The sequence below is a fragment of the Eleginops maclovinus genome, chromosome 6, assembly GCF_036324505.1.
Source record: "Eleginops maclovinus isolate JMC-PN-2008 ecotype Puerto Natales chromosome 6, JC_Emac_rtc_rv5, whole genome shotgun sequence".
Lineage (NCBI taxonomy): Eukaryota > Metazoa > Chordata > Actinopteri > Perciformes > Eleginopidae > Eleginops > Eleginops maclovinus.
The window spans coordinates 11190321-11202412 of NC_086354.1; the positions used below are offsets into that span (position 1 = coordinate 11190321).

The following is a 12092-nucleotide window of genomic DNA, read 5'->3' on the forward strand; positions in this document are numbered from 1 at the left end:
GTGGGAACATGATTCATTAGGGAGCGGTGACTGGAGTTACTTCAGACTTTGATGGAATAAAGAAAGAAAAAGACTCTGCTTTTCTGACCGCAGTGGGAATACCTAAAAGTCATCCTGCAGGGAAATTTCATCGGAACCAACTATCAACTTGTGTTTGAACGTAATTTCTTCCACAATACATGCAGAATGAATTTCATCTTGTCTAGGTAACTTAGTGTGTCTCATTGAGCATGTTTACGTGTATGCAGCTGTGTGCGAATTTGCTTGTGTGGAGTGTTTTGCAGAAAGTGCTTGTCCTGCATGCTGAGCTCGCATTGATTGCCGCATGGTAGCCGCTGGGGCATTTTAGTGGCTGGCCTGAGATAATTTGTACGAATTGATGGGATGTCAGCTCTGCCGTGGCCTCCATGGATTTACCGCCACAGTAAGACGGAGAGAAAGGCAGTGAGACGGGGACAATGACAAATGAATAGGGGAAAATGGAAGGAAATGAAGAAAAAAAATGTGATAAAATAGAGATATGTGCAGAAACATAGTTATAAAGAAAATGCACGATTAGAAATGTGGATAATAAAGTAGGTATGTGTTATTCTACAACTTCCTTTTAAGACCATAGAGCTCTATTTGACATCTTTTTATAATCAGCTGAAGACGAGTTGAAAGTCCCAGTCTGGAGTCTGTCTATGTATTTTGACATCCTGTTAGGAGCCAGACGGTACAGTTTATGTCTAGCTCTGGCATCCTCCACTACCCAGGGATTCCCTCAGTAGGAATGAATGTGAGCAATGTGGAAGGATAGTAGTTTGTTGAATCTAGTTGGCACAGCTGAGATATTACATAAATATGTGCATCAGTTTTTCTCCGTCTTTATGACCTTCCATTATTGGATGCCCAAATGTCCCCCCCGAGTATGAAATGTGAAAGAAGTGACCACTGTGTGATTCACTTTCAGATGTACTTGTACTACACTGTACTTCAGTTTCAGAGAAAATCTGTTTTGTAAGGGTGGTAAAAAAGTGATTTGATCTGAGATTAGGCTGTAAATAAAAGTCTTTCAGTAAAATGAGCAAAACTACAAAAAGATGATTCACAGAAAATCAGTTTGGCCTTTGCCCGTTCTGACACTTGCCCTTCTGCTTGAATTTCAAGCTTGACCAACATATCATTTAGGAAGCAATGTTTAAATTAGGCCCTTATTCTGCATCAGAATCGGAATTCACTACGACCAGAATAATTCGAGCACTGACCCGTACAAGGGAAGTCAAAAAGTTAATTTTGCAAACTGCTGACAAATTTGAATAGTAAAAAGACACATGCCTCCATGTTTCAGGAAGAGGCCGCTGAATTTCTCATGTGACTACCAAAACCAACACATGAAATGTTTTAGTTGCAGTTCTTTAAATGTTTCATTGCAACAAGGTCTGCCTTTCCAAATGAATGCCCCCTCAGCTATCTTGGGGGTGATGAATTTCTTACAATGAATGCTTTGACATTTTGAGAGAAACGCTGATTTGCAATTGTATTGATTGATAACATCTTTGGACAGAACCAGGCTAGCTGGTCCCTCTGTTTCCATGCTTTATGCTAAGCTAAGTTACTGGCTTATAAGGGACAGGCAGATTGAGATTAATATCACTCTTTTCTCCTAACTCTCAGAAGGTAAGTAAATACCTTTCCTCAAATGTCAAACTACTCTTTTTACGAGGTCTTTAAAATATTCATAAACATTTGACTGCATGTGCCTTGCTAAACTGAGCACATTGTTTCCATGCAGTACACAACAGCTGTTTCTGCTGCTGTCAGTGTCTGCAGGTGGCTGGGAGGATTACTTGTGGACCAGCTGATATGAGGTTCGCTCTCATGCCAGACATTTGTTCATGAAAACAGAAACAGGAAAGCTGAATGACTGTCCAGCTATTCATTCTGATCCTGTGTTGCCTTGTTGGTCAGCAGCTCTCCTTGTCTGACCCTCTCAGAGACTCACGAATAATTACACACATACAGTTAACACTACTGTACTCAACATTAGTAAGACAACTCGGTTTCTGTTAGTCATGAGTGGAAAAGACACATCGGTGTGTGTGTGTGAGACACATTAAAGCCTGTCTGCCAGGTCAGAGCTTGTTGGACAGTAGATGAAACAGAGTCTGAGTCCTCCTCTGATGCAATGCTACACACACACACACACACACACACACACACACACACACACACACACACACACACACACACACACACACACACACACACACACACACACACACACTCACACACACACCGCCCTCACATGCTTTTTGTGACTGGAGCTTGTTAATAGTAAAGTAGGAGATGGAGCTGGCCCACACTACCTGCTGTCTGACCCTCTATTGCTATCTCATCCTTCTCCAATTTTTGACAAGGCTTTTAGAGTAGTTTGTAAGTGGTTGGCTCCTTTTTTTGTATGAAATTCATAAATGTTTTTGCTGAACTTCTCTCAATTCAAAGCTTTCTTTTCATTTTTTCCTAGGTTTACCCATTTTATTTTTTTCTACCAGTTTCTTTCCTTGTGCGTATTGTCCCTAATACTTTTAGATTGTTTTTAATATATGCCCTTACATCCCCTGCTAAGCCCATTTGTGTTGGGTGATCTTGACAAAGCACATGCTGAGCACAGAATTAAAGTAATGCTGTAAAAAGTAGTCAATTACTTGATTGGCAGAAGATTAATCAGATTTCTTTTTTTTATGCCAAAACGTTTCCTAGCTTCTAAACGTTTTGTATTTCCTCTTTCCTTCATTCATCTCCCATGAAAGTAACCTTAATATTCAATATTTGGATTTCAGACTGTTGGTTTACAAAGGAAGAGATTTGAAGGGGGGGTGAGTTGGTCCTAAGTGAGTTGGCTGCAGTAGCATAGAGAGATGGAGATAGATGGAGGGAAAGTAAACAACAGATGGCTGAAGCATGTTGCTGCTATTCGCAGCAACAGACGCTGCGCCGACCCACCACCAGCTTCTTGAGAGGTTACTACGCAACGGTGACCAAGGTCAGAGGTCAAGTGCCTCCTTGATGGCGGCCCAAAATCCCAGATTGTCTTCGACATGCTGTGCCAGCTGAGACACACACGTTGATAGTTTGTACAGTGTTAAATTGTGTTTTCTTTGGCTGAAGTTTGGCAGTGATTACTCTGGAATCTTCCATGCAGCGTCCGCCCTGAACCCACCTGCCAGCCGTGATGACACACACTGAGGCAGCTGTGAGTGTGTGTGTGTCCGAGGACTGAACTTCCTCATGGTGAGGAGAGAACTGAGTGGTAGCACACATCGGCTGCATGCTGCAATGACCTGATTCACTGAGAGAGACAGAAAAAGACAGACAGAGAATTGGAAAAAGCACGCTCTCAAAATGAGACTGTGTGTGTGTGTGTGTGTGTGACACACATTTACACATTTCACACAGAATAACACTTTGATCACACTTTTGTGGTGTGGTGGCGGACTGGTTTGCTCGGAATATCTGTGCTTGTGTGATCAGTCTTTGTTTAAAAATAAAGACAATGTTTTTTCCAGCTTTCAAATACTTTTGATTTGAATAAATAGAGACTGTGTCGTTTTTGTTAATTTTATGTAAGAGGTGTATTTTCAGTTCAATATTATTAGCTGTCCAGACAGTAAGGAATACTTGACCTCACAAAATAGTCATCTGTATATCAATCACCCCTTGTTATAGGGAAAGATAGGGACATTTTTCACATGCCTACAAGGTGACCAAAAAATCTACTTTTTTTTTGGGTGAAGTAACAAAGCGTTAACCATAATATTACATTATCAAAAACTGTATTGAAGGTTTGGATCTGATTGCAGGGAAGTGTTGACACACAAATATGTTTCGTAATTTTCCATTGAGGTATGAAACACTCTTACCAGAAGATGCGTCAGTTCAGCTCAGACGCAAAAATAAATAGTTACTTGTGGAGAATGAGGTAAAGTCAAGCAGCTGATAGAAGAGGCACATGAGAAAGCGAGAGAAAGAGAGAGAGACAGTTGTGTCATCGTCCACTTCCCTGTTGGCTCGAGGTGTGACTGACTCTTTTCCTGTGAACAGGAAGCACCAGCTGCTCTTCCTGGAAGAGATAACTACGTCAGTGTAACCACAAAGGGTGTGTGTGTGTGTGTGTGTGTGTGTGTGTGTGTGTGTGTGTGTGTGTGTGTGTGTGTGTGTGTGTGTGTGTGTGTGTGTGTGTGTGTGTGTGTGTGTGTGTGTGTGTGTGTGTGTGTGTGTGTGTGTGTGTGTGTGTGTGTGTGTGTGTGTGTGTGTGTGTGTGTGTGTGTGTGTGTGTGTGTGTTATAAATGTGGGTTATTATTTATTTAAATGTTTTGTTTTAACTTCTCATAAACCAACCACACCACCCCGATCAAATCTAGATTACGGTTGTATATTTTTACGTATGAAAATGATTGATGATACTATGAAAGTAATATCAAAAGAATCAATTTGTCTATTTTAATAACATTAATTAGAGTTTACATTTATGAGTTTATGATGTATTTTTTTCAAATAAGTGTCACCAACACCCCAAATAAACCAAAATTAGACAATGAATTAAACTGAATCTGTATAAAAACTATACTCAAACTGTCTCGCCCACAATGGAAACATATTACACTAAAAATGGAAATAAATATATTAACCCATAATATCCTGGTTATTGCTCACTAGGACTTGGCTTTGTCGTGTAAGCCAATATGTAGTTGACAGAAAATAAACTGCCTGCTACTTTTACATTTCACTGTGTGTATACTATACTATCTTTTAAAGTGTGAGGAAAAGCGTACGTCAAGTGGACCTTTCTTTGTTTCACTTCAGGAATGAAGATAAATTATCACCTGGTGTTTTTGTTTTCCCCCCGTTGTGTATATATTTTTTGCAGACTAAGGCAATACCCATTAAAATTACATTACCTAAATGAGAGCGTGCCTGGTTCAAATCTGGGTAATGTTTGTGAACGTATATTGGTATCGCTGTTTGTCTTTGTGAGGAGGATGCTGGATAAGTAAGTAATAAGTAAGAGGAGTTTTGCCAACACTTGCCACTGGCGTAATTTCCTTTCTCTTTTAGTTACTCTTATTGACTTTCTCTCTCAATCACTGTGTTTTTGTTATACTCCTTGTTCTTTTTTTTTCTGGCTCATTGCTAAGATTATAGCTCAGTTAATTCAACGTGGTAAATCATTAGAGCTGTAACTAATCGAATAGTTTATTCACAGAAACACATTGCCAGTATTTTGTGTACTCTGTCCTAAAAAAAATGGCATTTAAAAAAAAATGCTTATTGTCTCTGTTTCTATCTTTGGACTGACACAATTCTAACTTAAGTACATCACGGTGGACATGGATGAACTGTTTTCACTATTTTGTGACATCTAATTGACCTATCAATAATGAAAAGAAGTTAGTTGCAGGCTTATTAAGGAGTTGAAACCTATTTATTAAAGTTCTTCCTCTTGTTTTTCTCTCAACAGGAGTGGCAGCATGTCTTTCTGAAGAAAATTGTGGCATGAAACCAGATCGTAAACGTCTTTCATTCATCACCGCCTCCTCCTCCTTCATCTCCCTCCACCACTCTCCCGTTAGGAACTCTCACCTCAGCTCCACCGCATTGATGAGGTAACGCCAAGCTCAACACAGCGCAGCACCAACACCACCCTTCCCCGCTTCTTTCTGTCAACCTCTCCACCGCAGTCATGGGGCAGAAAATCTCTGGCGGCATCAAAACGGTAGATGGTCGTGGGGAAAGCGTTGGCTCCCCGTCCTACCGGCCTTCAGCGCATCGCCGGCAGCACCCGGAACTGAGGGGCCCCGATTTCTCCAAACCTACCAGGCTGGATCTCCTTCTGGACATGCCAAGTGCCGGACTTGAGACCCAGCTCCGTCACGCGTGGAACCCTGACGACCGATCGCTCAACATCTTCATAAAAGACGAGGATAAACTGACATTTCACCGCCACCCGGTCGCTCAGAGCACAGACTGTATCCGGGGGCGGGTAGGGTACACAAGGGGTCTCCATGTGTGGAGGATCCACTGGCCCTCCCGGCAACGTGGTACCCATGCTGTGGTTGGGGTGGCAACCTCAGAAGCTCCTTTGCACTCTGTTGGCTACACTGCGCTGGTGGGGTCGGACTGTGAATCCTGGGGCTGGGATCTGGGGCGCAACAGGCTCTACCACGACAGTAAGAACAGGGCCCACAGCACGCTGCCCTCTTACCCCTGTTTCCTGGAGCCTGAGGAGTCATTCACCCTGCCGGACTCTCTGCTAGTAATTCTGGACATGGATGAAGGGACGCTGAGCTTCATGGTGGATGGACAGTATCTAGGTATCGCATTTCGAGGACTGAAAGGCAAGAAGCTGTATCCTGTCGTCAGCGCTGTGTGGGGACATTGTGAGATAGCCATGAAGTACGTCAACGGATTGGATCGTAAGTAACATATTCCACACTAAGAACACCATGCAGTACTCATACTGATAGTTACAGTGGCACTCTTTGTGACACAATGTCACCCTATTTATTAGTTGTGGTAAGACTTTCAGTTTGTGATGCAAGTCTGTAAAGTCAGAGATTGAAAATTTTACCCACTTTCTTTGGCAGCAAACAGGGTAAGAGTTGAACAGAAAACATACATGTTCTGAGAAGTGATGACACCGGTAAAATAAGCATCAGAGGCAGGTTTATTGCTAAGTGGGTTTACAAATACAATGAATTTGCTTTGATGTATATATTCAATTGCGCATTCAGGTTTTGGTGATGGACATTTTGCCATTCACTTAATTTTTTCTGGTCCCTTCTGGAGCTTCTATCAAACTAATTTCTCCAGGCATTACTGAGCATCTCTTGTGCTAGTTAGCTGAGGAAGCTTTAACCGATATTGTCTCCTATGTATTCTTAAAAATAGTACCCGCAGGCATCAACAACACATTATCTCGCTTGTTTTGACTGTTTTACTGATAGTCTTTTGGGTCGGTATCATGGCTAGAAGGGTTTGTTCTGTTATTAATAGTTCCTGATTGAAGCTAAACTACATCTTCTTTATAAAGATATCAAGAGGTTAATGTGCTAAACAGTTGGGTTATTCAGGAAGGAGTTAAGTACATAAAGGGAAGTTGGCATGTTGGCTTAAGGTATTTGAATATATTTTGTTCCCAGGCAACGCTTCTGTTTGACTCACTGTGTCTGTTTACATGTGTGTGTTATGAGAGAAGAGACAGGCTTTTCCTCCCATCGCAGTCTAAACAGTGACTCTTTGAACAGCTTGTTAGAAAAACTCTTAGACACACATCATGGACACCTACACACACCTGCCAAGAAGGGAAAGTGTGTGTGTTATGAAAACACGTTTATGATCTGACTCCGGCCTTCTCCCTCCCCCAGTGTTTGTAGAGCCCCATGGGTCCTATTGGATACACAACAGAGTGTGTTTTTGTCTATTACCCAGCACAAACCTCATAGGAAACCAATCTCTCTTTTTAGTTTGTTACATCAGAATTTTCTTAGCAAAGTTAGCTAAAATTTATCTTGAAATATTTCTTAGAAGTTCTCTGCTCTTAATGGTCCTCACCACATCAAAAGCTTGTTATCTGCACCCATGAAAATAGAAGTCACAAGCCTCATCCCAGCTTCAAATGTTATGTTTTTGGTCTTTAAACTGCAGTTGGCCAAATAAAATATGAATCAGAAGTAAACAATAAACAGTTGGTTGAATTTTAACACTTGAAAGTCTCAACCTCTGGTTTAGGTCCTGCCTGACTGTATGTGTGATGTCTGGTAATCTCCTACACTCAGGCTTAGTTCAAAGTATATACTTGGGTGGTTGAAAGCTCTTCACCTCAGCCACTTCCCATTTATGGAGCCATCTGCTGAATTTCACGGCAAGTCCCTGTGATGGGCCACCTCAGAGAATATGGAGAATATTAAGTGTGTTCAAAGCCCTCACTTCCACAAGTGAATATGCGTTATACTGTGAAATGAGGCCTGACTGTTGAAAAATGTAGCAGCTTAATGCTGATAGGGGAATCTTTAGGAATAGGAACGGAGGGAGTAAGTGGAGAAAAGGAGGAAATCAGGGAGGTCTGTTACAGAAACAGACAGATAGTTGGCAAGAAAAAGAAAAATACACGTTGTTATCATAGCACAACAAAAAATACATCAAGCTTCCTGTTGTCCTTGGGTCAAATTTATGCTGTTCCCAAATGTTTTATGTTGAGATAAAGGATTACTTTGTGTTTTTGTGGGGTCAATTTTGTAAAATCATTCAACATTTTTCCTTTTTTATCTCAGAAATTAGGTTTGAACTTGTGTAAATGAGGTCTGTTGAACCTCATTTTTGAAGAGAAGAGTACAACTTGTATGAAAAAAGTATGAATGCATTTGCCTGGTGATTATTTATATTATATGCTTTCAATTCAAACCGGGAGGACAAAAGTTGATAGGAAGACAATACAAGGATTAAAAGTCAGCTCACTTGATTAACCAACCGAGAGGGGCAGAGAAGTAGAAAAGCCTTAGACTAGAAAAACCCTCAGAAAGATAATTTGTTATCTTTCTGTCAGGGAGCATTTATTAGCAATTTTATACTTAATAAGTAAGAACGGATAGCAACATTATAGCTCTGGTTTGTTTTTACCAGCTCCTTTTCCCCCTAGAAGTTTTAAATAAACCAAACATAAAATATGTGCATGAATTGACTTCTCCCTCACAAGGGAATCCCCTGGTCGCACAATGAATTGATTTCTTTGCAGTATTTTGAAGTTGGACCAGACCTTAAAACTATACTTTCCTAAAAAGATACTTTATTAAATGCAACTATGCATTGTAAAACTCATAAATGAAATCATATGTGTGCGTGTGAGTGCAGACAGACAAAACAAAACAAAGGCTTACTTGAGAGATGAGCCTCAGGTAGGGGAAATCCACTCGGACCACCAAACACGAAACAATGCTTTTGGTTTCTCATTCGTTTCAGACATAACCACAATAAAAGCTGAGGGGTCTGTTTGGATTATTAGTGCTTCAGTCGCTTCTCTGAAACTGAAACAGAGACTGTGAAGAGAGTTATATCTCCAGATGCAGAGGTGAGGCAAATAGCCCCTGGGTGCTCTCTTTGTTGTGGAGTGGGCAAACGGGATGATTACTGTCTGTGCAGCGGCTTCTTTCAATATCAGTTTTGAATTTAATCATCTTGTCTGCCCTGAAGATGACTCGGATAGAAAGAATGAAGTCATAATTGTCTGCTGCCTGTGAGTGTAGGAGTGTGTGTGAAAGACAATGCCACAAGCTAACATACCTTTTATTTTAAAGCTGTGTTTTGCTGCTTTAATCGCTGACTGTAGCATTTGTGAAATGTGAGCGTCCAAAACGGATTGAGTGTAACATGCTATAAATCTATTCTGCATGCTTATGAGAGTAAGGTCATGAAACATCCTCTGGGTAGTTTGGTAATGACTTAATCTAACAGGCCTCCCCATGAGAAGCGACTATTGGATTGTTTGTGAATTATTGTTGTGAGGGGAAACAACATGACTGCAGGGTATTAAAAAGAGATTTATCGATGCAGCGTCTGCTCGCCACACTGTTTGTTCTTCTCATCACTCTGGTTCAGACCCCGCTGCACCATGAGCCGTTGATCATCACTTTGTTCCACCTCACATCATTGCTCCCATTCCTGCAGTAACACAACACACACCGCTGAGACCCATAACCGGCTGCAGCACAGGTTTATGGCAGTTTTGGGAAGAGGCAAATGGTCTCAGGGAAGTATGTGCACTAATGCAAATAAATGCTGAGTGAAGTTCAAACTGCATTAGCCTGTTAATGGGATGTCAATTATTCATCCTTCCAGCCTCTGACTAAATAATTGCTTTGCAGCTATTGAGAGGTGAACAGATACTGTACCTGTTTGCCAAATTGTGTATATTTTAAATAATTGGTGCTGAGTTATACGAAAGGCATATGAAACTCATTTATTTAGCTGGCTTTAAGCACTTTCATCTGCGTCTCGCACACACACACACACACACATACACACACACACACACACACACACACACACACACACACACACACACACACACACACACACACACACACACACACACACACACACACACACACAGTCTCTCTCATCCTGTCCCTAAAATTGTGCCAATTAGGGCTCTTTGATTCTCTACAATAAGAGCTGTCTGAGCTTCCTCTCTTCTCTTTGTACTTAGGCACACATCTCACCAAACTCCAAATCTGGCAGTTAAATGTTGCTTTCCTCATCATACACAAACCACCCTGAATAGACCTTTTCTAAACAACTAGGCTAATGTTAGGTTAAGATGACTGTTATCAGGTGAAGACTTTGCAAATCCAATTTGAGACATTGGTTTTACCTTCAATTGAAGGATTACATTTCTTTGCTGCCAGAAATGCTAATCTTGGTGGTTTTGTTTGTCCCCAGTTGCCGATAAGATGCCATTACAGGTTAATTAACTAACAGATGTGATATGATTCACTAACCACTCATTACTGTGTCAGGGACTGTAAGGGAAGCAAAGAGAGGAGAATATTGTGGAGAAGTAAAATAGATGGGAGAAGGGAGACGGTGCCAAAATGGTAAAAACAACAACACAGCAGACAGAATAGAAAAGCTAGGATAGGATCCTAAAAGTAGATAGTACCACATTGACGTTTTTTTCAGTAGAAGGATGGAGCCAGAATACTAAGGCAGTGAGAGGGAAGGTGTGAACAATAAGGACAGAAAGAAGAGAGCTAGCAGAGTCGTGCAGTTATGTAGGATTATGTCAACGAGGAAGTGACACTGAAACTCTAAGGAAAATTGTCATATTTTGTAAGAAGTTTCAAAACTGCATTGCGACACACCCACATCTATGCACCATCATGTTAACCATCACTGATGTACCGTAATTTCCGGACTATAAGCCACTACTTTTTTCCCACGCTTTGAACCTCGCGGCTTATACAATGACGCGGCTAATTTATGGATTTTTCCCGCTTTCACAAGCTTCATGCCGCCAAAATGGGATTTTGAAAAAAAATAGACAAAAAACTGAGCACCGTCACATAATGTGACGTAAATCAAGCGTGCTCAAATTTCCCATCATTCTGATTACGGTAGTCATTTTGTCACCCTCATCATGGCAAAGACACGGAGAAATGCATATGATGCAGCTTTCAAGTTGAAGGCGATCGATCTGGCAGTTGGAAAATGAAATAGAGCTGCTGCACGGGAGCTTGGCCTTAATGAGTCGATGATAAGACGTTGGAAACAGCAGCGTGAGGAACTAACTCAGTGCAAAAAGACAACAAAAGCTTTCAGAGGGAAGAAAAGCAGATGGCCCGAACTAGAAAATGAGCTCGAAGACTGGATCAACACACAGAGAGCAGACGGCCGAGGTGTTTCAACTGTGCAGATCCGACTGAAAGCCAAAACAATTGCCACCGCAATGAAGTTTGAGGATTTTAGAGATGGACCATCGTGCTGTCTAAGATTTATGAGACGTAAAGGCCTGTCCATCAGGGTACAAACGAGTCTGTGTCAGCAGCTCCCTCCCGACTACGAGGAAAAAGTTTCAAACTTCCGCAAATTCACTGATGCAAAGATAGCGGAGCATTCCATCAATTTTTGTTCCAAGCCGTGTTTCGTTAAAGCCTGTGTAAAGTTCATTTGTTTCAATGTACCGGTAGGCACCTGCGGCTTATAGACATGTGCGGCTTATATATGTACAAAATACATATTTTTTAAAAATTCAGTGGGTGTGGCTTATATTCAGGTGCGCTTAATAGTCCAGAAATTATGGTAACAGCACTGTGAGAAAAATGCCACACACACACCATAAAGCTGCTGGACATCAAACCCTGCTTAAAGAAATGTGGCATTTGCAGCATGCAGACACAAATACTAACACTGGGTTTCTGTTGGCAGGGATTAATTCATACTTCAGAGTTAAAATCACAATTGCTAGTTTAATCAGGCTTCACATTCCAGCAGATCCGTCAACGAGAAGTGCCCACATTTTTTCCCACTGTAGGCTGATCTGACCTTCCTCCCTCTT

The 12092-nt window shown here is 41.3% G+C and overlaps 1 protein-coding gene across 4 annotated transcripts in view; it reads left to right on the forward strand.

Moving 5' to 3' along the window:
- Window positions 1-12092, forward strand: part of LOC134866575 (SPRY domain-containing SOCS box protein 4-like) — a 63250-nt gene that overhangs the window by 25795 nt on the left and 25363 nt on the right. For all 4 annotated transcript variants that reach the window (XM_063886802.1, XM_063886801.1, XM_063886803.1 and 1 more), the window contains one exon: window positions 5502-6456. In XM_063886802.1, the coding sequence (XP_063742872.1) occupies window positions 5724-6456 (733 nt within the window). In that variant the 5' untranslated portion in view covers window positions 5502-5723. The remainder of the gene's footprint in view (window positions 1-5501; window positions 6457-12092) is intronic.